Consider the following 24,985-nt stretch of genomic DNA (forward strand, 5'->3'; position numbering starts at 1 on the left):
GTGAGGAGAGACCTAAGACAAAGAAACTAATTAGGAGGCTACTGAAATGGTCCAAAAATTACTTTGGTGTTTATGAATGGAAAAAGGGGATGGTTATTAGAGATCTTGCAAAAATGGCAATGTTAAGATGTGGAATCAGATTGTATATAAGGGATGAGAGAAAGAGAGACAGAGACAGAGACACAGAGAAGATATAGAAGATATGATACTGAGATTGTGAACCTGGGAGACTGAAAGGATGGGTGATGCTCTCTATAGTAACAAGGAAGATATAAGAAGAGTGTGTTTGGTGGAGAAAAACTATAAGTTCTAGATTTATGTTGTATATATTTTGCATAATATCAGCTTCTAAAGGAAGGGGATTTTTTTTTTTTTTTTTTGGTATCCCTGGTGACTATGATGGCTCATGGCATATAGTAGATACTTAATAAATACTTACTGAATGAATGCATGAATAAATGGGTCTATTTTCCTAGTAGTTCCCTAGCATGAAAGATGAGAGAGAAAAAATCAGTTAGCCATTCAACAATCTGAATTAATAGTCCCAAAATTGTATAGTTTACAATCCTCTGGGCTAATTTGAGGAAGGTGGATAATTGACTTCAGTCATCAAGTATTTACTAAATACTACATGCCGGGGATTGTGCTATGTGCTGGGGATACACAGGCAAAATCAAGTTGATTAACAAACTTCACACCTCCTAAAAAGCTAAATAGATTTATACTGCCTTTGCACTGGTCCATCAAAATCTGAAAAACAGTTAGCATTTATAAAGCACTTTAAAATTTGCAAACTACTTTATAAATATTTTATCTGATCCTTACAACAACTTAGAATAGGAGGTGCTATTATTATGCCCATTTTACAGATAAGGAAACTGGAGCAGATAGAAGTTAAATGACTTGCCCAGGTTAAAATCTGGCTTTAGACACTTCCTAGCTGTGTGATCCTGGGTAAGCCACTTTACCTGGATTGCCTCAGTTTTCCCTATCTGTAAAATGAGCTGGAGAAGGAAATGGCAACCCACTCCAATGTCTTTGCTAAAAATAAATAAATAAAAGCCAAAAAAACATTCTAAATGTGGTAATGAAGAGTCAATCACAACCGAACAACAAAAGTTGGATGAAACTAGTGATAACAGCTAAAATCATATTAGAAATATATTTAGAGCTATATAGCCTTTGTAAGAGGATAAGTTCAACATCCTTCAATGATGATCCTTCAACAGAAACCTTCAATGAGCATGAAAAAGGCATCAAGATCAACTACCAGACTGATGGTAAAGTATTTAGGTTGAAAAGGCTACAAGCCAAAATTAAAGTGGAAGGAAAACTGGTGCTTAATTTTTTTGTTTGCTAATGATTGTGTAGCTAACCTCAGAAATTCAGAAGAAACAAAGGTACAGATCACTTTTTTTTCTTGCTTGTGCTAATTTTGGTCTGACAATTAACACCAAGAAAACAGAAGTTCTTCCTCACTAGCACTGGTACCATTCATAGACGAAATCACAGGTTACATCAGATGGAAAAATTTTGAATGCTATGGAAAAGTACACTTAGATGAAGTTGACTGCACAGATAGCCAGTACTGAGTGTTTGGGAGGCTCCAAAGAAAAGTGTAGAAAAGAAGTATTACAAAGCCATTGTGCTGACCTTATTGTTGTGTGTCTGTGAAAACTGGACAGTTTATCAGCACCACACGGAGAAACTGAATTGCTTCCATTTGAATTGCCTTAGGAAGATTCTGAAGAACTCCTGGCTGGATGAGGTACTAGATACTGAGGTCCTTTCTCAAGCTTAACTTCCAAGCATTCAAACTCAACTTCAGAGAATAAACTCTGATGGGCTAGACCCGTTCAAATACCAAACCTAAAAGACTATTTTATGGAGAATTCACAGCACAAGTGCTCACATGGAGGTCAGAAGGAGCAATATGTGAGCATTTGTACCCCAAGGAAATCATAAAGAAAGGGAAAAGATCCACATGTGCAAAAACGTTTGGAGCAGTTTTTTTGTTTTTTGTTTTTGTGGTTGCAAGGAAATGGAAATTGAGTGGATGTCCATCAATTGGGGAATGGCTGAATAAGTTGTGGTGTATGAATGTTATGGAATATTATTGTTCTGTAAGAAATGATCAGCAGGATGAATACAGAGAGGACTGGCGAGACTTACATGAACTGATGCTAAGTGAAATGAGCAGAACTAGGAGATCATTATACACTTCGACAACGATATTGTATGAGGACATATTTTGATGGAAGTGGATTTCTTTGACAAAGAGACCTGAGTTTCAATTGATAAATGACGGACAAAAGCAGCTACACCCAAAGAAAGAACACTGGGAAACGAATGTGAACTATCTGCATTTTTGTTTTTCTTCCCGGGTTATTTATACCTTCTGAATCCAATTCTCCCTATGCAACAAGAGAACTGTTCGGTTCTGCAAACATATATTGTATCTAGGATATACTGCAACATATCCAACATATAAAGGACTACTTGCCATCTAGGGGAGGGGGTGGAGGAAGGGAGGGAAAAAAAAATCGGAACAGAAACGAGTGTCAACATAAAATAATTATTAAATAAAAATTTAAAAAAAAAAGAAAAAATAGGGAAAAAAAAAGAAAAAATAGAAATAAAAAAATAAATAATAAAAAAAAAGAAAAAAAAAGAAATAAGAAAAAAAAAGAAAGAAAGAAATGATCAGCAGGATGAATACAGAGAGGCCTGAAAGAAGCAGAACAGGGAATACATTGTACACAATAACAGCAAGAATGTGTGATCATCAACTAGGAGAAACCCCAATAGACTTTGGACAGAAAATACTATCCGCATCCAGAAAAAGAATGATGAAGATTGAATGTAAATCAACACACATTATGTTCACGTCTTTTTTTTTTTTTTCTCTCTTCTATGGGTTTCTTCCTTTTGCTCTGATTCCTCTCTCCCAACATGATTCATAAAGCAAAAGCAAAAAGTAAATTAAAAATTTTTAAAAAGAAGCAATACAAGGACACTCTCAGTGTATCTCTGAAGAACTCTGGAATCAGGACACACGGCACAGGACCGCCCAGCATGGAGTGCCTCTATCAAGGAAGGATTGCCTATATCTCTATGAGCAAAGCAGAATTGTAGTAGCTCAAAAAGTAAACAAGCAAACAAAGCATGAGATGAGGAAGGTTAGAGACAGCTCCTTTTCTAAAGTTCACGGAGAATTTGCGCTCCGCGTGTGGTAGAGCCTTCCGAGTTTGTATTGGTCTGATCCGCCACAGTTGGACACAACTGTTCCCTGACCCCAACATAGTGATACCATTTTGGTTCTCTTTCAAACCAAGGACAACTGACCACAGTCAACATCTCTACTTTACAGATGGGGAAACTGAGACTAAATGAATTGGATAGGGTGATAGATGGCCAGTGTGTTTGGCAGGATTCAAATCCAGATCTTCCAACTATATAGCATTCTCTCCACTACCGCAAACTGCCTGTTTATACTGCTTCAAATATATTTCATATTAAAAATTAAATATTAAGTATATTTCAAATATATATACATATTTCATATATATTTATATTGCTTCAAAGCTTTCTTTTTTTTTTTTTAAATAACTTTTTATTGACAGAATCCATGCCAGGGTAATTTTTTACAACATTATCCCTTGCACTCGCTTCTGTTCCGATTTTTCCCCTCTCCCCCTCTCCCCCTCCCCCAGATGGCAAGCAGTCCTATACATGTTAAATAGGTTACAGTATATCCTAGATACAATATATGTGTGCATGCTTCAAAGCTTTCAAAGCAGTTTACAGAGATCTTTCGGGACTCTCCCCAAGCGGTCTTCTCCCCTCAGATGTGATCTAGTTTCGAGGAGGCACAATTCTGCTGCAAGCTGGAGTATAGCATTCCTGTGGGGGGAGGCTACAGTGATCATTAGTCCCATTTCTCAGATGAAAACACTGAGGGTCACAAAGGACTGTCTTGGATCATACGGTTAAGTGTCAGAGACAGGAGGATTTCCATTCTGTCATCCCCGCAAGCTGATCCCTTGGGTATTCCTGAAATTAACCCCTAAACCCAAAGAGCTCCTTGGAGTTCAATCCTGGGTACCAGTTCCAAAAAAAAAAAAAAAAGCCCAGGTTCAGGGAGCGCGCACGTAGGGGCGAGGCGCGCACGTGGGGATGAAGGCGGACGAGTGCACAGAGCGATGGGGCAAAAGCGCACTGGAGCGACCTCGTGAGAAAGGCTAAGGCAAAGCGATCTGGGGAGGGAGGGAGGAAATCCTCCAGCCACGAGGGGGCGCCCGTGACCAACACAGACCTAGTGCTTTGGTAATGTGAGCCCGGCTGGAAGCTCACGCTTCAGGTCTGGAGTTCCGGGATCTTGGTGGCGGAGGAGGGATCCAGGAAAAGAAGTACCGAGCCGGAGGAGAGAGCTTCCCCCTCCCCTTCCCTCTGAGGTACCGCGTGACCCGGGCTAGGGCCGTGGAGCTGCACTGGGGGAATGGGGGAGAAGGGAAGAGGGGCGGAGTGACCGGAGGGTGGGGGGGATGGGGCAGAGAGCGGGCAGTAGGAGGGCGTGAGCACTCTGTAGTCTGGAGCCAGAAAGCCTGGGTTCGAATCCCAGCTCTTACTTCCTGATGGATCTTGAGCAAAGGTTTCAGTTTACCTGTCAGTAAAACGTGGCAGTTGTACTAAATGCCCTGTAAAATCCCTTTCAGTTTGAACCCTGGAGTTGTGTATGGTACCCCGATTCTCTTGCCTCCCAATTTGATCCCCCCACGTATGCCTCCGTTCTATCCAGTTCGTGTGAGCCGCAGAACCTCCTAATTTGCATCTTCACACAAGCTCTCCTTCTAATTGTCATTCCCATCTGCACCCCAGATACCTCAGTCCCAGCCTCTCCAATCCAGGCATTCCCAGACCCAGACCTCTGTGTCACCCCTAATCTGGTCTCTCAGTCCTGGAGCTCCTTGACTCAGTTACCCTTTCCAGGAATCCCCGACTCCCTGTCTCCTCCCCCCTCCTCCCCGTGATTTATCTAAAATAATTACAGCCCCAAGGTTCCCTCCTCCTCTCTCTGTGGGATATGTCTCCCTCACTCGGGGCTCCCCTACATCTTTACCCCCTAATTATTTTCCCTTGAGTACTCCCCCCCCAATCCTGGGCTACGTAGTCAATAACCTCCCAATGTGGGGGAGGGGGCGGGGTCACCCCAGGCTTCTCCTTACCTACCACCCAACGGGAGGATTTCCCTTTCTGCCCAATTTCCCTCTCTCTCCTCTAATCTTGTTTTCCTCCTTCATCCCACTGCAGGGGTAGCCAGAATGGAGAGGCTTTTGATAAAACTGTGTGATTCCAGCCCGGACAAGCCATTCCCACTCTGGGAATCAGGCACAGTGGGACACTGCTTTACCCAGCTGGTGATCAATTCCCTGGCTCATGTACTCCTTGCCCTAATCAGCGCGTGCTACCTGGGCACTCCGAGGTGGGTAGAGAAAGGGGCGCGAAGCCCTTCTGTGGTACAGGCCCACCTTCCTCCTTTTTATTCCTACCCTTAGCCCGTCCAGCGATCTTCTCAGCATTTCTACTACTCCTCTCTTAGGTTGTTTCCATGCTAATTTTTTTTTTTTTTTTGCATTTTCAGCAACTTTGGGTGAAGTATTCATTCCAGCCTTATTTTCTTTGCCTTAAAGATGCCTACACTTTTGAGTAGGGGGAGCTCATCAAGACGGTGATATAGAATATCAGACCAGTTTCTGACTAACATAACCAGTTTTAACTCTTGAGCTGAGAATACTTAAAATCTGACACACAGAGAAAGGTGATTTAAAAAAAAAAAAAAGGGGGGAATTACCCTAGCATGCGTTCTATCAATAAAAAGTTATTAAAAAAAAAAAAAAGAAGAAGAAGAAGAAGAAGGGAGAGAGACGGGGATAATCTTAGTGAGAAAAGAATAATAAAAAAAATTATGGAAATTAAAAAAAAAAAAAAAAAGGGACAGGGCGTAAAAGCAAGATTCTGCCTAACTGTAGATTCCCCCTTGCTCTGCATAAAAACGCTGCGTAGAAGCTAAAGTGACTATCAACATCCTGAGTACTTAGGGGTTATGAGATGGGAAGAATGGAACACAGAGAAAGCAGGTGAGAAACTGCTGGACTAGAATCTCCTAATCTTATGGGGAGCCACAGCCCTTGACCTGGGGAAGACTATTCATTCTGTTCCATTCTTCAGAAAGCTTCTAAACTAATGTTTGTCCTGACTTTAAGGAGGAGACCTCAGTTCAACACATCTATACCACAGGTCCAGAAAGCTCTGTAGATTCTTTCCTTCAATCTATAAGGATCATAGTTTTATAGCTGGAAGAGACTTTAGAGGTCTCTCTCAAATTCCCTCAGTTTATACAGATAAGGAACTTTGAGGCTAGAGATTTCAAGTGCTTTGTCTAAAAAAAAATCACACAAATTGTTAGTAAGTAGAAAACCTTGGAATTTGAGTCAGGATCAACTCTAGACCCAATGCTCTTTCCATTGTACCAAGCCACCCGACTTCATTAATTTCTCCCATGGCATGGTAAAACAGAAAGATCAGTGAGTAAAAAAAATCTGAATTGATCCTCCCCAAGCTATGTAGCTTGTGAAAAGAAATATGTAAATAGCATTTTCACTCTTTTTTGTTGTTTGCTTGCATTTTGTTTTCTTTCTCATTTTTTTCCCTTTTTGATCTGACTTTTTTTGTGCAGCATGATAATTGTGGAAATATGTATAGAAGAATTGCGCATTTTTAACATATGTTGAATTACTTGCCATTTAGGGGAAGGAGTGGGGGTGGGGGAATTGGAACATGTGGAACAAAAAAAAGGTTTTATAAGGGTTAGTGTTGAAAAATTATCCATGCATATGTTTTGATAACAAAAGGCTTTAATTAAAAAATAATAATAACAAAAAGAAAATAGATATGTAAAGCTCTCAAATCTAATTGTTAAGATATATAATCATTTGAACTATGTATGGCTATACTTCATTTTAAGTAACAGGGTGGAGAGTGTATATGTGGCATGCTTTTGTGTGTGTGAAATACATGCAAATCAAAATATTAGCCTATGTTTCAGGTCCCCTAGTTGTGTTTGTCATTCACAGGACCCCTGAGTGAATTAAATCAATCAACCAAAGAGAATGGTGGGAACTGGGAATAAAATATGTTGTAAAATGCAGTCATCCTGAATTTATGTGTTGTGTAACTTGTGATGATAAGTGAAAAAATGAAATCTGGAGACCTGGATTCTAGTCTTAGCTTTGCTATTCATTAAAAGGACTTTGGGAGGTCCCTTTCCTTTACTGTGATTCAGATTCCTTTGGGGTGAAATGAAGGGAGCTAGACTATCCCTGTGGCTCCTTCCAGATCTGGGATTTTATATTTTATGAATCTTTGCATGTTGGGTTTTCTTCTAATTGAGTACAGTTCTAGATCCAAGTACAAAATAGTATATTGAAGAGATTTGGGTTAGAGACTGAGTTTATACATTAAAGAGTGGATTGGGGTGAATCTTGGAAGACCTTCTGATAGAAGAGGCTCAAATGTAAAATGCAAAGCGTTACAGTATTAATTTACCTCTTCCTTTGTCCCATCTGCAACTTCTCTAGGTATCCAGGCTCTCTTCCATCTCGTAGCCCAGGTTGGCGCCTTCGACTTGTTGTCTCCTTCCTGTTGTCAATCCTTCCATTATTGGATCTGTTCCCAGCTGCTATCCCTTCAAATGCAGTCCCTGGTCCCTTGGCATTAGAGGTGTTGGCAGGAGGTGTCACAGCGATTGCCTGGATCACTCACTGCTTGGCACTCCGGGCATTGGCTCATTCCCACCGAAGACTTTCTCGTGGGCCTCTGATTTTGGCTCTGACGGCCCTCATGCCTGCCCCGGGCATGGTGCTGACCCTGCTGTGGCACTGTCAGCACGGGACCCTCCTGACCCCACTGCAGCTAGCACCTCTCTTCCGATTCTGCTTTGTAATATTGCAGCTGACCATGCTTCTGGCCTATTTGCTGGGGTGGGCAGTGCCTGGGGGCCAGACACACCTGTCTTGGGCCTCTGACGACCTCCTGCCTGAGCCACAGAGGCCAGAGGTGGCCGAGGATGGGGAAAGCTGGCTCTCACGCTTCTTCTATCTGTGGCTGGCCCCTTTGTTGGCCCGGGGGGCCCGGGGACAACTCCGCCAACCTCAGGACACTTGTTTGCTGCCCTACAGGCTGCAGACAGCCTGTCTCGCCCGCCTCTTCAGGGCACATTGGAGGGAGCGGGCCAAGCTGTGGCTAGTCCTGTATGGAGCTTTTGGGCAACGCTACCTCGCATTGGGACTCTTGAAGTTGGCAGGGACCCTTCTGGGCTTCTCTGGTCCTCTGCTCCTTTCACTACTGGTTGGTTTCCTGGAGAATGAACAGGAGCCACTGAGTCAAGGAATACTCTACACAGTGGGACTTGCAGGCGGGGCAGTTCTGGGTGCTTTGCTGCAGAACCAGTATGGGTATGAATTGAAGAAGGTGGCCTTGCAAATTCGAGGAGCTGTGCTGGGAGCCATATACCATAAGACCCTCCATCTAGGGCCAAGTCGCCCCTCTGTGGGCGAAGCACTGAACCTTCTGGGCACTGATTCTGAGCGGCTGCTTAACTTTGCTAACAGTTTCCATGAGGCGTGGGGCCTGCCCTTACAGTTGTCCATCACCCTTTACCTGCTCTATCAGCAGGTAGGCCTAGCCTTCCTAGGTGGGCTGGGCCTGGCATTGCTTCTGGTGCCTCTTAACAAAGTGATTGCTACCCGCATCATGGTCAAGAACAAGTCTATGCTCCAGCACAAGGATGCTCGAGTCAAGGTAAGGGGGCAAGACCCCCAGGCAGTGCTGCCATGGTACAGATTGTTCTACATCCCACCCAGTTCCCTGGAATACTCTCATATTTGTTAGTCTCTTCAGAGTGCTTTTTGTTGATTATTTAGCATGATTCTTTTTTTTAAAATTTATTTATTTATTTATTTTTTACAACATTATCCTTTGCACTCGTTTCTGTTCCAATTTTTTTCCCCTCCCTCTCTCCACCCCCTCCCCTAGATGGAAAGCAGTCCTTTATATGTTGGATATGTTGCAGTATATCCTAGATACAATATATGTTTGCAGAACCAAACAGTTCTCTTGTTGCATAGGGAGAATTGGATTCAGATGGTATAAACAACCCGGGAAGAAAAACAAAAATGCAAATCGTTCACATTCGTTTGCCAGCGTTCTTTCTTTGGGTGTAGCTGCTTTTGTCCGTCATTTATCAATTGAAACTCAGTTAGGTCTCTTTGTCAAAGAAATCCACTTCCATCAAAATATGTCCTCATACAATATCATTGTCGAAGTGTATAATGATCTCCTGGTTCTGTATTTAGCATGATTCTTATGACAGCTGTGAATATCTGTACTCTCTGGCCAAATCTTCTTGGCTACCAGAGGCTCCAATAGCCCATGTCCACTTTATCCATGCTCATTGGCCTATGGGTGGGATGTCGTATGCTTTCTGGAAGCTCCAAGTACCATCTGAAGCACGAAGTTGTTCCTAGTCTCTCTTTCTCCTTCCCCCATTTGGATGTTTTTTCACCTTTTTGTGACCCCATCCTCCTCCTGTCTGCAGCTCATGACAGAATTGCTCCGCGGCATTCGGGTCATCAAGTTCTGTGGCTGGGAGCAAACTCTTGGCTTTCGAGTGCAGAAACACCGTGCCCAGGAACTTCAGCAGCTCCGCGTTATCAAGTACCTGGATGCAGCTTGTGTGTACCTGTGGGCTGCACTACCTGTTGTCATCTCCATTGTCATCTTTATCACCTATGTCCTCATGGGCCATCAGCTTACTGCTACTAAGGTGAGGGTTTGGACATTGGAGGACCCAGCATCGAAGGGGGAAACATGATGGGGAGCAATGGCCAGAGTGAAAATGGTAAGGTCCTCTTTGGGGGGCTGAGTGTGAATGAAGGTCCAGATTCAAGCGATCCCAGGCTATAGTGTTGGAGACTGGGGAGAGGGAGAGTCCCCTTCTTCCCTGCCTAGGGAGAATCCTGAAGTGATTTTTCTCTGGTGCCCATCTTATATTGGTTAATTGACAAAGCAAGTCCTCAAATTCCCTAAACCTCAGTTTCTTAATAATTATAATAACAAATCGAGAAGGAAATGACAAACCACTCCACTATCTTTGCTCATAAAACCCCTAATGGGGTCACAGAGTCAAACATGACTGAAATGGCTAAACAACAAGAAATTTTCATTAATAACATTTTACCAAAGAATATTATTATTACAAATAACTAGCATTTATATAGTGCCTATCTTGTACTTCAAATACTATTCTAAGTCCCTTATAAATATTATCTCATTTGATCTTCAAAATAACTGTATGGGGTAAGTGCTATTACTATTCCCATTTTACAGTTGAAGAAACTGAGGCAGAAAGTGGTTAAGTGATTTGCCTAAAGTCATATAGCCAGTAATTATCTGGGGCTGAATTTGAATTTGTCTTCCTGACACCAAGCTCAGCACTCTTCACTGTACCACCTAGCTTATCTCTTCATCTTTAAATTGAAAGTATTGAATCAATAAGTGTTTATTAAATGCTTACTCTGTGACATGATATAAGCATGGTGATAAAGATAGATATAAAAAATAAAGACAGTCTCTGCCTTCAGAGCTTATATTCAAAAGGAGGAGATAGCACAAAAGGAGAAATGTTGATTAGGGAAGAAAAATAAGGGGGTGGTATGGCCTTAAAGGAATAGATTGATCCATCCTATTCTAGATGCCAATCTAGAATGGAAGATTTAGTTTGATCATGGGTTCATGATTCCAGAGAGTGGGGGTGGAGGGGAGAGCAGGAGCCATCACCATTCAAGAGAGTGGAATCCAAGTGTGGTTCAGAGAAAAGAGCACTAACTCTGGAGTCAGGAGGACCTGAGTTCAAATACAGCCTCAGACACTTGTTAGCTATGTGACCCTGCACAAGTCACTTAACCCAGCTGTGTTTAAAAAAAAGAGAAAGAGAGAGATGGGTCCACAAAGGCTCTAGTTTCTCCAGGATGGTAAAACAGCTGACTGGAATGCAGGAGACTCAGGACCAGATGAGTTCTAAGGATCATTCCATCTCTGACATTCTCTGATTCTATGATGTACCAGTTCTAGGTCTGAAGGAAATAAACTTAGGCTTCCTTAAATTGTTAGGATTAGGGGTGTCTCCTGCCTATATGGTTGATCAGGACCCTCTGGGCTCACTATTGAGCAGACCCCTTCTTTATTCTCCTTTATTAATTGCAATAGTATTTCATGCTTTGATCCTGGACTTCAGGTTACACTCCCTCTTTTTGTCCCCTTCTTTCCAAGGTATTCACAGCATTGGCACTGGTTGGTATGCTCATCCTCCCCCTCAACAATTTCCCCTGGGTGATCAACGGGCTTCTGGAGGCCAAGGTATCTCTGGAGCGCCTACAGCACTTCCTCGATCTCCCAGACCATAATCCTCAGGCCTACTACAGTCCAGGTATTGTGGAGAAGGCAGCGAATGGGTATGGGATATGGAGAGAGTAGTACCTGGTAGCAGGCAGTGGGCCTGACAACTTTGAGGAGAGACAAAACTGTCCCAGTGGCACCCTGGGAATTTGGAGTTCCAACAACTTAGAGATGGTTGAGGTGAGAGGTATTCTTCCTCCCACAAGAGATAGATGGCTATCATCCCTGCTGGCTTCATTCTGGTCTCAGGTTTGTAACTGTGGAGTGGTTGGTGAAAAGAGAAACCACAGTTGACTTAAGAGTCAGGAGACCTGGGTCTGCTCTGAATCTTGCTATTGACTTTAGGCCTGGTTTTCCATATATGAAATGGGAATCAATAACTGTATCATCTTGTTAGAATCAAATAAGGTAAGAGATATGGAAGTATTCTGAAGACTATAAAGTACTATATGAATGTAAGCACTTATGAGAGGAATCTGGGGAATCTGGGCAGGAACGCTGGACAGAACTGGCAGGTCATTTTAGGCAGGACAGGGCTGACCCCCATGGGTGAGTCACTTAGGACCCCCTTATTTTGCTTCTGCTTTCTCTCTCTCCCATCCCTACTCCAAGAAAGATGGGATTGAATATCAGAGAGATTATCAGTGGGGAGCCTAACTCAAGTAACAGCTTTCCCTTTCCATTCAGATCCCCCCACAGAACCAGGAATAGTATTGGAGCTCCAAGAAGCCATATTCTCCTGGGACCCCATTGGAACAGGCCTGGACACCTTCATCACTCACCTCAAAGTGAAGAAGGTCAGTGAATCAGCACCTTATCCTAAGTCTCCCCTGGGTGGGAATTCCTAGACTGAACACTCTGATAATTTCCACTTTTGTTGAGAGTAGGGGAAAGAGAAAAATGATTCTTGTTCTTAGAAACCGAGCCTGATGATTCTTTAATTCCAGACTTCAGGTTATCTGATAAGGTGGCAGAGGTAACATGGTTCTGGCCTTCAGAGAGCTTCTAGTTGGATTGAAAACATAGGACAAAGTTATAGACATTTAAATAGGAAAATAAAAACAGAACCAAAGAAAGTCAGGTAACTCTAAAGATGTGGCCTTTATAAATGCTTGTCTATTTTCCTGGAAGACTTTTAGAAATATGATTGATCTTTATTTTACTGAAATAGCTTAGGAGGTAAAAGGGATACCATTGAGGTGTCTGGGAGGAGGCAAGGCAGGCTAGCCCTTCTGCAATCCCCAAGCCTGCTGGTCACTAATGGACATTTCTTTCAGGGTTCGTTGGTGGGCATTGTGGGAAAGGTGGGCTGTGGAAAGAGCTCTCTACTGGCCGCTATCTCTGGGGAGCTCCACAGGTAACTCTCTCTCAGATCCCCAGATGTCTCTCCTCCAACCCAGTGCTAGGCTTCGGCTCCACTCCTCTCACTTTCCCCACTTAACTCTTTCATCCTGATGCCCATCTTGTTTAGCATGACAGATTGAAGTGAAAAAGGGATTGATCAGGAGAAGCCAGCACTTGTATAAGAACTTCTAGGGGAAGCAGATTGGAATCAGTAGGGGAAAAAGGAAAGGGGAGGATGAGAATTGGGAGTATAAGTTGTAGAGGAGGATTAGGAGAACAATAAAATTATTTTGTTAATTAAATCAAATTTATCTTTAATTTATTTTTAAATTTAATATTATTGTATTTTTCCAATTACATGTAAAGATAGTTTTTAATATTCATTTTTATAAGACTGTGAGTTCCAATTTTTTTCTCTCTCCTTCCCTTCCCTCTCGACCCTCCCTAAGACAGAAAACAATCTGATATAGGTTGTATATGTACAATCATTTTAAACACATTTCTATATTAGTCATATTATGAAAGAAAAATCAGAACAAAAGGAGAAAATCGTGAGAAAGAAAAAGCCAATAAATATAAAAATATATGCTTCTATCCATATTCAGTCTTTATAGCTCTCTCTATGGATGTGAATGGTATTTTCTATCCCAAGTATATTGGAATTTTCTTGGATCACTGTATTGCTAAGAGGAACTAAGTCTATCACAGTTGATCATCACACAATGTTACTGTTATCGTACATAATCTTCTTTTGGAAGAACAATAAAATTCAGCCAACATAGAGCCCTCTAATGAATGCAGAAGGCTCAGGTTCTCTTCTGGTTCTCCTCCCATTTCCTTGGCCCTTTGGAGCATTCTTTACCCTACTTGAAGTTAAATTTTTGTGAGTGGGGAAAGTGTTTTGGATATGGAAATAAAGGGGAAGGATACTTCATAGTATTATTACTATTTGATAAGCTCTCACTGAGGAGAAAGGGGCTAATTGAGGTTGGAAGATATAAAATAAAAATAGATTTGTCCTCTGACCTCATCAGAGAAGAGATAGTAGTGTTTGAAGGAAACCAACAGATGATTAAAGTGTAAAATTAGATGTATGCAAATGGTATCTGGATCACTCTCCATTTTTTAAAAAAAATGCTTCCTGTAGATATGAAAATGACATTCTCAGGCTGATTGGTTACTCCCATTGAGCTTTTTCTTCTGTAGGAGAATAAGATGAAAGAGTCCAATTCAATGAATGTGTTTACCTGTATTAGATGGAAAGTAATATTACACTGGGCTGTCCAGAGTCTTCTTCCAGCTCTCTGCAATGCACTTAGCTAGCCAGCAAGTGGTAGTTTGGGCCAAGTGATCAGAGAGCTGTTTCTCCCCGTGTATGCAAAACTCAGTGCCCAAGCCAGAAGCCATAATCCAGGCGTTATCTATGTAATCTTCTAGCCAGCCAGCTTGTGGTAATAACCACTTACTGGGAAGGGAAGGGAATAAGCATTTATATAGCACCAACTGTTTGTTAGTGCTCTTTTTAAAAGTATTTTTATTTTACAAATATCTCATTTGATCCTCACAGCAACCATGTGATGTAGGTACTGTTATTATTCCCATTTTATAACTGAGGAAACTGAGATAAATAGAGGTTAAGTGAGTTGCCCAGAGTCATACAACCATGTAAGCATGTGAGGCCATGTTTGAACTCAGTTTTCCCTGTCTCCAGGCCCAGACCTCTATCCACTGAGCCACTGAGCTGCCTTCAAGGCAAACACAGGTGAAGTGACTTGCCCAAGGACACACAGCCACTAAGTGTCTGAAGAGTTATTTGAACTCAGTTCTTCCTGACTCCAGGCCTAGGGCCTTACTACCTGCTTTTGATATAGGGAATTGACAGATAGCTAGATAGAAAGCAATGTGAACCATTGGACAGGGCACCAAGTTAGGAGTTTGAGGACCTACCCCTGTCTCCTTTTTGACCTTGGGCAACACGTTCCAGGAAAATCTTCTTGGAAGAAGAGGATTGGCCAGCTGGGTGATGCAGTGGATAGAGCCCTAAGTCAGGAGCCCACATTCAAATCCAACCTCAGACACTTGCAGTAACTTTAGGCAAGTGATCCCAAATTTTCTCTGAAAGACGGAGAAAGAGACAGACAGACAGAGCCACAGAGATAGCGACAGAGAGAAAAGAAAACAATTTAGAATTGAAATGTACGCAAATGTGGTAGGACCCAGAAGGAACAGTTATTGTTCATGTTTCACCACTTCCCCTTCACCCACACGCATCCCTGGCTTCCCACAGGTTGAGTGGTCAGATTGCTGTGGCTGGGCTGCTTGAAGGCTTTGGTCTGGCCACCCAGGAACCTTGGATCCAGTTTGCCACCATTCGGGACAACATCCTTTTTGGAAAAGCATTCGATGCTCATCTCTATTGGAAGGTGTTGGAGGCCTGTGCTCTCCACGATGATCTTTCCGTAAGTGCCCTCAACTCCTGGTGACTTCTTTCCTCTGGAGGAAGGGGCATCCCCAGCCCCAGCCCCATCCCTGAAGGCATTTTCACCAGGCTCACCTGGGGCCCAGAGAAGTAAGGTGGGCATCTGAGTGAAGGGTGTGGTATAAGATTTTCTGGCCCCATGATGCTGTAGACCCTTAGGGAGTTCACTCCCTCCAGGTGAGGCTAGAAAGTGCCGGGACCTCCCTAGGGAAATGGGACTAGACTCTTAGGATTTTTCTGAGATGGAGGAAGAAGAGAAAAGTAAGTTCCACAATTCTTCCATGATCCTCCACTCATCACTTTGTTATGTCTATTGTAGGACTGCTCTCCTTATCATTCTCCCCTGGAGGAGCCTGAAAGCTCTCTAAGGCTGGAGGAAGTAGGATGGCTCGGGCTTGAGGAATCCTTTCTGTTGGTTCCCCATTCCCTGGGATGCAGATTCTGCTGGCTGTGTCACCTGGGCAAATTACTTTGCTTGTGTTGATCTGCATTGGTACCAGTGAAGATAGTCTTAGCTCCACTTCAAAAATGAGTGTTGTTGTTCTTCCTTCATTTTTGAAGAGGACCAATGATATTGTACGTGATTGTACATTAATTGGATTTAAGTGGGGCAGAGTAGCAGAGTTATCAGCTTCAGTCTCTCTTCCTGAGTCACGCAAGTCCAGTGTCAAGGACTGGGGATGGCCTGGGAAACTTGGGTTTCTTCCATGTCTGACCAAGCTCTAAGCACTGCACAACACCTATTTTGGCCGCCTTCATGATCGTGGGAATAAATTGTTTCCATTCACTCTTTTGGCCAGGGGAAGTTTTCACACGCTTGGGCTAGACTCCTGCTAACTCACCAACAGATCTGAGGCCTGTTGGTTACCCTCCACCTGGTTTAGCCCATCTGTAACATTCTTTGTTTGGTTTTCTTGGAGGTCTCTGGGAGCAGCCTTTGTTTCATTTCATCAATCACTATGAGAACAGCCAGGTGTTAAAGTCCAGATCCTTTATTATCTCCTTCCTGGGGCTGGGCAGCTTTCTGGAGAGCCTTTAAGACCGGACTTGGTCTCAGTGGGAGAAGTGCAGGAGGTGAGGGCAGCCACCAGGAGTCTGACTGAAGATGAAATGAATTTCTGTCTCCTTGGCTCTGAGAACTTCTTAGTGCACTTGTCTTCTCTAGTTCTCTGTGAATCGAACCTAGCCAAGGCTCCCAGCTTAGATGCTCTACACTGAGTATAAACCAATCATTATAACACTAGGAAACCATTATTTGTTATAGGATTAAATCAATCATTCTGAACTTAGAGAACTGTTAAGCACCATGCTAAACTAGATAACCATCGTATTATCAATTCCACTTAGTTAGTACCTCCTAATTATCCTTGTTTCAAGTTCAGAGTTCTGGCTCATAACACCCGTCTACTAAAATGGTTTGCCAGGGCTCGTGCTATACATGCTACAACTTCTTAGAGCCGCAGGTGAGCACTGGGTGGCAAGTAGACCTCAAAGGTAGATGGATGAGCAGTGCTGAAAAGGATTTAGCAAACCTAATTTGCTGGATTTTCAGGGAAAACTAGCACAAATGGAAAAACTGGAGGTCCAGAGAAATTAGATGACTTTCCTGTAGTTATACAGCTCGTGAGTAATCAGAAGAAGGATTCTAGATTCTAGCATGGAACAGCATAGAAAGGTCTTTCCTGACCTGTGGAATAAAACAGCTTATATTTCTGTAGAACACATTAATATTAACAAAACGCTTACCACATGGGATATATTTCTTTTGATCCTTATGGCAGCTTTGGGTGTAAGGCAGGTATTGATCCCATGCATATATGCATTTATTTCACCTTTTAGCACTGCAACTCTCAGCATGTCTGTCTCTTTTTATCTCACATATTTTTCCCCCCATAGCTTTCTATTCATTCTATGCAAAGTTTATTCTCTATTCAGGTGCTATCCCATTTTACAAATTAGAAAGTAGAAAAATTTCAATGAGTTGTCCAGGATCATATAACTAATATATCATAGATCCGAGTCTCAGTTCCAGGCCTTAAAACTCCAAATTTAAGGAGGAGTTGTTGTAGTTATGGTTTGTACTCCATCATTCTGCTATGCCCACAGATCCTTCCTGATGGAGACCTGACAGAAGTGGGAGAGAAAGGTGTAACCCTCAGTGGTGGACAGAGGGCCCGCATTGCCCTTGCTCGAGCTGTCTACCAGGTGAGCGGGGGAAAGGAGAAAATTGGGGTCTGAGATCTGTGCTTTCACTTGGTATTATCTTTTTCCATTTTTTCTCTTCAGGAGAACAAGTTCTACCTCCTGGATGATCCCCTTGCTGCTGTGGATGCTGATGTGGCCAACCACTTGCTGCATAAGTGTATTCTGGGCATCCTGGGACACACCACCCGGCTGCTCTGTACCCACCGGGTAGAATATCTGGAGAAGGCTGACGTGGTGCTGCTGCTCAAGGGTGGGCGCATCATCCAAGCAGGTACCTTTGGGTTGAGGACAGATGAAGCAGAGGGAGTGGCTTCTGAGTATCAGCTTTCCTGTCAGAGCTGAAATTCTATTCACTCAGTATTTCACGGGTGCTTACTCTGTGCAAAGAGCTGAGGACAAAAAGACAAATGTTTTTAAAATAGTTCTTTGCTTTCTTTGTTGTCTAGTCTTTTTCAGTTATGTCTAATTCTTCATGATTCCATTTGGGGTTTTCTTAGCAGAGATAAAGGAACGGTTTGCCATTTCCTTTTCCAGCTCATTTTATAGATGGCACCGTGCTAAGTGCTTTACCAATATTATTTCATTTGATCCTCAAGACAACCCGGTGAGGTTACACTATTATTTTCTCTGTTGAACAGTTGAGGAAACCAAGACAGAGGTTAAGGTACCCAGCTAGTAAATGTCTGAGGCCAGATTTGAATTGACCCAAAGCTGGTGCTCTGTCTACTGCACCACCTAACCTCTCTCCAAAAGAAGCAAGGATAGGATAAGAATGAAAGAACACCAGCAATGAAGGGTTGTTAATCTTGAGTCACCGCAGTACCTGAAAACTGGGACTTCTGTACTCAGGTCCTTGTTTTGCCAAAAGGTTTGCTGGAGTGACTGTGGGCAAGTTATAACCCTTTTGGGAAGTTCTGGCTTTTCACCTTCATTATATAATATATAGAATCATTCCCAGGTTTTTAGGACTGGTATGAACATGAAATGAAAGGGGAGATGGGAAAAGAAAAGAATTAGTGAAATATATGAATAGAATTTTGTCAGAAGAAGGGGAGATAGCTTGGAAATTTGTGAATCTAATTACCTTGGGGCCTTTGGGAGAGCTGAAGCTCAGAGGAAAGTGAGATTTTACATAAAAAGGCTTGGAGAAAATGGTTTCGAGAGCAGGTTTGAGAAATTACAAGCCATGGTAGCTTCCTAATCAGGAACTAGCCCACTGAGACTGCTCAGTGAATATAAACCCATTTTTGCCAAACCTCAAAAAAAAGAGAGAGAGAGAGAGAAATTACAAGCCATGTATAATTGATGTCATATTGCTTGCCTTGTCAAAGGGTGAGAAAAGAGTAGGAATAAGGGGAAATATTTGGAACTTGAAATTAAAAAAAAAAAAGAATGTTAAAAATACTTTAAATATAATTGGGAAATATTTAATGAAATAAATACAATATATTTAAAAAAAAAAAAAAAGAAATTATGAGATACAACATGGCTTAGTTGCAGTAGAAGACTCCTGTACTTGGAGTCAGAATTTGTTAATTTTGTTCAATTATCTAGTTATGTCTGACTCTTTGTGATCCTATACAGCATACTGTCCATAAGGTTTTCTTGGCCAAGATACTAGAGTAGTTGCTATTTCCTTCTCCAGTAGATTAAGGCAAACAGAGGTGAAGGGAATTGTCCAGCTAGTAAGTGTCTAAGATTGGTTTTGAACTCAGATCTTCCTGACTCCAGACACAGCATACTAGTCACTGAACCAACTAGCTGCCTCAATTGAGGAACATGTGAATCCAAATCTCACTTTTGACACTTAGTGGCTGAGCAAAAATTGGCAAAGCATTTAACTTCTGTTACTTCGTCTTAAAATAGGGATAACAATACTTGTTGCAGTTGTTCTGAAAAAGTCTGAGGTTTTTAGTGGTCTTCAAGTTTAAGATGAGTCAACAGTATAATATAGAGGCCCTAAAAATTAATACAATTATTCTTTCCATATCGAAGGGGCTAAGGGCACAGTACTCCTGTGATTTGGAAAATCCACATAAAATGTTTTTGGCCTTCCCTTCACACCAAAGAAGAAATCTATTTTTTTTCTTTCATGGGATGTTTCTAGTACCATATTGTAAAATCTGGGTTAATATTATATAAAATTATATATATAGTACATGGCTGAGCTTCTGATTTTTTTGTGTGTGTTATCTTTTGGCCTTCACATGTGGCTTCTGCAAAACTCCCCCCAAATTTTCACTTAATTTCTTATGTTGACCTGTGGCATCAAAACTGCGATGGGGAAAGTTGTGATAAAGGATAACTGTATATTCTTAGATTCCATTACGAAGGGCATCAGCTTTCAAGAATAGGAAGATAATAGTCCCACTGGGCACATAGGTAGCACAGTAGAGGGATTCCTGTGCCTGGAGTTAGGAAAACCTGAGTTCAGATGTGATCTTGGACATTTGCGAGCTGAGCTAATCACTGCCTGTCTCAGTTTCCTCAATTCTAAAATGGGAATGATAATAATAATATCTATTACACAGGGTTGTTGTGAGACTCAAATGAGATAATATTTGTACAGCATTTACCACAATGCCTGGTATATAGTGAGTGCTATAAAAATGTATATTCTCTTTCCTGACTCCATCTTGTCATTTGGAATATTCAGGTCTGGGTACCTGGGTTTAAGGACAGTGTTGATAAACTGGAGATTGTCCGGGGTGCGGTGGGAGGGCAGCAGGGAGGGTAAAGAGCCTTATGTCCATGTAATACGAATATTGATTGAGGGAGCTGGGTGTGTTTAGCCTGTGGAAGAGAACCTTTGAGGTGGGGCTTGGGGATAAGACAGTTTTGTTCAAGTCTATGGATGGTTATCATTTGGGGTCAGGATTAGAGGTACTTTGTTTGGTCCTAAAGGAGAAAATGGGAGAAAGATGCTAAGAAGCAAATCTAGGTTTTTCATCAAGAAACAATTCCTCACAATTAGAGCTACCCAGACATGATGTGCCGTGAGCAACTACTTGTTGGGTATAGTGGGTTATAGAGAGGATTCCTTTAATAGGCGTGTTGGACTAGATTCCCACTCTCACATTTTGTGATCTCTCACTGCTTGGTCATGAGGTCCACTTCCTCATGAGACCACTTAAAATATTTCACCAATATTTTTGTTTGTTTCCTTTTTTTTTCTTTTAAATGGTTTTTTTTAATTTTAATAATATTTTATTTTCCCCAAAACCTGCAAAGATAGTTTTCACCTTTACAAAACCTTGTGTTCCAGATTTTTTTCTTTCCTTCTGCCCCTCCCCAAGACAACAAGCAAACTGATATAGGTTAAACATGTGCAATTCTTCTAAACTTATTTCCATATTCATCATGCTGTGTAGGACAAATCAGCTCAAAAGGGGAAAAAAATCAAGAAAACACAACAAGCCCCAAAAAGATGAAAATACTATGCTGTAATACATGTTCAGTCTCTATTGTTCTCTCTCTGAATGTGGATGACTCTTTCCATCATATCTATTGGAATTGCCTTGAATCACCTTATTGTTGAGAAGTCCATCACAGTTGATCATCACATAATCTTGGTGCTATGTACAACATTCTCTTGGTTTTGCTCACTTCACTTAGCATTAGTTCACATACATCTTTCCAATATTTTCTGAAATCATACGGCTGATCATTTCTTATAGAACAATAATATTCCATAACATTCATATACCATAACTTATTCAGCCATTCCCCAATTGATGGGCATCCACTCAATTTCCAGTTCTTTGGCACTACAAAAAGGGCTACTACAAACATTTTTGCATTTGTGGGTTCTTTTCCCTCTTTTGTGATTTCTTTGGGATGCAGGCCCAGTAGAGACACTGCTGGATTAAAGGGTATGCACAATTTGACAACCTTTTAGGCATAGTTCCAAATTTCTCTCCAGAATGGTTGATCATTTCACAACTCCACCAACAATACATTAAATGTCCCAGTTTTCCCAAATCTGCTCCAACATTCCTCATTCTCTTTTCCTGTCATTTTAGCCAATCTGAGAAGTGGCACTTTACCAGTCTTAAAACCCTAAATAGAGACCAACTATGGGATTATTTTTTTGTCCATGCAATATTATTTTTTATCATCATCATCTTCTATTAGTCAACAAGCATTTATTAGACACCTAACTATGTACTGGAAACACAAAGACAAAAATGAAGCAGTTCCTACCTCTAGGGAGTGAACAAACTATCTCGAAGAATAATGTGGGATTCTTTAGCCTGTCCTTGAAGAAATATTTAATTGAACAAATATTTATTGAAACTGAGGTGGCTGTAGAAAGTATGCTGGATCTGGAGTCAGGAAGACTTGAGTCCCAATCTGTCCTGACCCTTCCTTGGTCTTGGAACTGTCATTTAACATCTGTTTGCTTCAGTTTTCTTATCTATAAAGTGAAGTTAATCACAGCACTTCCTTCCAGGGCTGTTGTGAAGATCAAATTAGATGACAAATATTGTTATTATTGGTCAGTTGTTTACCAGTCATATCCAACTCTTTGTGTCCCCATTTTGGTGCTTTCTTGACAAAGATAATGCAGTGGTTTGCCATTTCCTTCTCCAGTTCATTTTACAGATGAGAAACTGAGGCAAACAGGGCTAAATGACTTGCTCAGAGTCAGACAGCTAAGAGTGTCTGAAGCCAAATTTGAACTCAGTAAGAGAAGACTTCCTGACTCCAGGCCTGTTACTTCACTGCACCACTATCCAAAGTCATGTTCATTGTTTCCATGACACTTTCTATTTGTCTCTCTTAACTCCCAGTGAGTCCTTTCTTCTCATTATGTGGCCAAAGTACTTAAGCTTCAGTTTTTGTCCTTCCAACGAAGAGTGTGAATTAATTTTTTCCATGTTGTCTGATTTGATCTTTGTCCAAGGGACTCTCCAAAGTCTTCTGTAGCACCACAATTTAAAACTGTCAGTTTTGCAGCATTCAGCTTTTCTTATAGTCAGTCCAATTCTCACAGTTATACATTACTAGTGGAAAAAAGAAGTGAACATAGCATATATTGATTTAGTTCAGTCTCCTTAGGTTTTGTTTGTTTGTTTGTTTTGGGTTTTTTGCTGAGGCAGTTGGAGTTAAGTGACTTGTCCAGGGTCGCACAGTTAGAAATTGTTAAATGTCTGAGGCTGGACTAGAACTCAGGTCCTCCTGACTTTAGGACTGGTGCTCTATCCATTGTACCATTTAGCTGTCCCTCCTTAGTTCTTTCTGGATGCAGATGGCATTTTCTGTCCAAAGTCTATTGGGATTGTTTTGAATCACTGAACTACTGAGAAGAACCAAACCTTTCATAGTTGATTATCACACATTCTTGGTGTTATTGTTTCACTCAGCATCAGTTCACATAAATCTTTCCAGGTCTTTCAAAAATCAGCTTGTTCATAATTTTTTATGGAACCATAATATTCCATTACCTTCATATATCACTAATTGAGCACTTAGTGTGGGTGAGACACTGTCCATGCTACAAAGGATACACAGATAAGTAAAATACAATCCCTGCTCTTAGGAAGCTAATAGGTATATAAAACATATATAAGCAGCAATACTATAGAGCAGAATGTAATAAATGCCATAAGCAAGGAACAAAATACTATAATCAAGAAACAGAGATGGGAAAGTTCACTTCTACTTACAGAGATTAGAGAAGACTTCTCAGTCTCTTGAAATCAGAACTCTTTTGGGATTTGGGGGGGTAGGAAACTGAAAGGAAGACAATCAGGGTGAAGTGACTTACCCAGGGCCACACAGCTAATTAATAACTGAGGTTACATTTGAACTCAAGTCCTCCTGACTTCAGGGCTGCTCCACCTTGCTGCCTTTAAAATCAGAATTCTTCTGTGCATGCCCTAATCTCCTTAGTATAATTAGTAAGCTCCTAGAGGGCAGCAGCTGTTTTCTTTTCTTTTCTTTTTCTTTTTCTTTCTTTTTTTTTTTTTTTGGTCACTTTGCATGAAGTAGGTGCTTGATAAATGTTTATTGAGTTGAACTGAATTGCACTCTTTAACCTAGCACTCAGAGCCCTCCATCATCATTCTACATACTATCCAAACTAGACTTGCTGGATGAATCCCTGGGCATGACCCATGCTTTTCTGCTTCTCTCTATCTCTGTCTACTCTAGAATCTCCTTCCTCCACATTTATGTCCACTGACATATGGCCTCTCCTCCCTGTTTTAATTTGGAGAAGTTACTTCATTTATCCTAATCTCATTTTCCTTCCTCTTCCTCCTCTTCCCCAAGAGATGTCTCTCATAACAAAAATCAAGAATAAAAGTCTGAAGTTGTATACTGTATTCCACACATAGCCACCCACCTTCTTCTTCAAAGAAAATAGGAAGGAAGATATTTTCTTATATATCTCTTTTCTGGGGTTAAACATAGTCCTTATAATTGTGAAGTGTTTGGTTTCTATTGTTTTAGGCTTTTTCCTAGCTATTTGATTTTAAATTATTTATTTAGTATTTTATTTTTCCCCAATTACATGGCAAACCAATTTTTAACATTCATTTTAAAATTTTTGAGTCTAAATTCTTTTTCTCCCTCCCACTCTCCTCATTGAGAAGGCAAGCAATCTGATATAGATTTTACATGTGAGATCATCCAAAACATATTTCCATGTTAGTCATGTTATAAAAGAAAACATAGACCTCAAAAAAGACCCAAAAAAATTTTTTTAAAGATTTTTTTTTTTAAAGTATGCTTTGATTTGTGTTCAGACAACATGGATTCTTTCTCTGGGGACACATAGCATTTTTCACGCTAAGTCCTTGGATTCAAGGTCTCTTGGATCATTGTACTGCTGAGAATAATGAAGTCATTCACAGTTGATCATCATGCTATGTTGCTGCTACTGTGTACAATGTTCTCCTGGTGCTCATTTTATTTTGTATCACTGTGACCATCCTGCTCATCATTTCTTAAAGCTCAATAGTATTCAGTCACATTCAAATACCACAATTTCTTCATCCTTTCCTCAATTAATGGACCTCCCTTCAATTTCCAATTTCTTGTCAGCAGAAAAGAGCTACTATAAATGTTTTTTTTTATATATGGGTCCTTTTCCTGTTTTGTTTTGTTTTATTTTCTCTTTTGGCATTGTGAAGTCAAAGGATATGCATGTTTTTTTTTTAATTATAGCTTTTTATTGACAAAACATATGCATGGGTAATTTTTCAACATTGATTCTTGCAAAAACTTCTGTTCTAACTTTTCCCCTCCTTCTTTCTACCCCCTCCCCTAGATGGCAGGTAGTCCCATACATGTTAAATATGTTAAAGTATATGTTAAATACAATATATGTATACATATTTATATAGTTGTCTTGCTACATAAGAAAAATCGGATTTAGAAAGAAGGTAAAAATAACCTGGGAAAAAATCAAAGATGGTATGCATAGTTTTTATGCTT

General features: G+C 41.0%; 1 protein-coding gene across 2 annotated transcripts in view; it reads left to right on the plus strand.

The window, feature by feature from the left end:
- The first annotated feature begins 2,642 nt into the window (after window positions 1–2,642).
- The window catches only part of ABCC10 (ATP binding cassette subfamily C member 10), a 34,264-nt gene continuing 11,921 nt past the window's right edge, over window positions 2,643–24,985 (plus strand). The window contains exons 1-10 of one of the 2 annotated variants that reach the window (XM_051997016.1): window positions 2,643–4,454; window positions 5,311–5,482; window positions 7,638–8,859; window positions 9,656–9,883; window positions 11,389–11,545; window positions 12,202–12,311; window positions 12,792–12,871; window positions 15,146–15,317; window positions 17,444–17,542; window positions 17,624–17,813. In XM_051997016.1, the coding sequence (XP_051852976.1) occupies window positions 5,322–5,482; window positions 7,638–8,859; window positions 9,656–9,883; window positions 11,389–11,545; window positions 12,202–12,311; window positions 12,792–12,871; window positions 15,146–15,317; window positions 17,444–17,542; window positions 17,624–17,813 (2,419 nt within the window). In that variant the 5' untranslated portion in view covers window positions 2,643–4,454; window positions 5,311–5,321. Of the gene's footprint in view, window positions 4,455–4,506; window positions 5,483–7,637; window positions 8,860–9,655; window positions 9,884–11,388; window positions 11,546–12,201; window positions 12,312–12,791; window positions 12,872–15,145; window positions 15,318–17,443; window positions 17,543–17,623; window positions 17,814–24,985 lie in introns of those variants that run through there. The other variant, XM_051997017.1, reaches the window with a different exon arrangement.

This window comes from Antechinus flavipes, chromosome 4 (genome assembly GCF_016432865.1).
Source record: "Antechinus flavipes isolate AdamAnt ecotype Samford, QLD, Australia chromosome 4, AdamAnt_v2, whole genome shotgun sequence".
NCBI classification, from domain to species: Eukaryota; Metazoa; Chordata; class Mammalia; order Dasyuromorphia; family Dasyuridae; genus Antechinus; species Antechinus flavipes.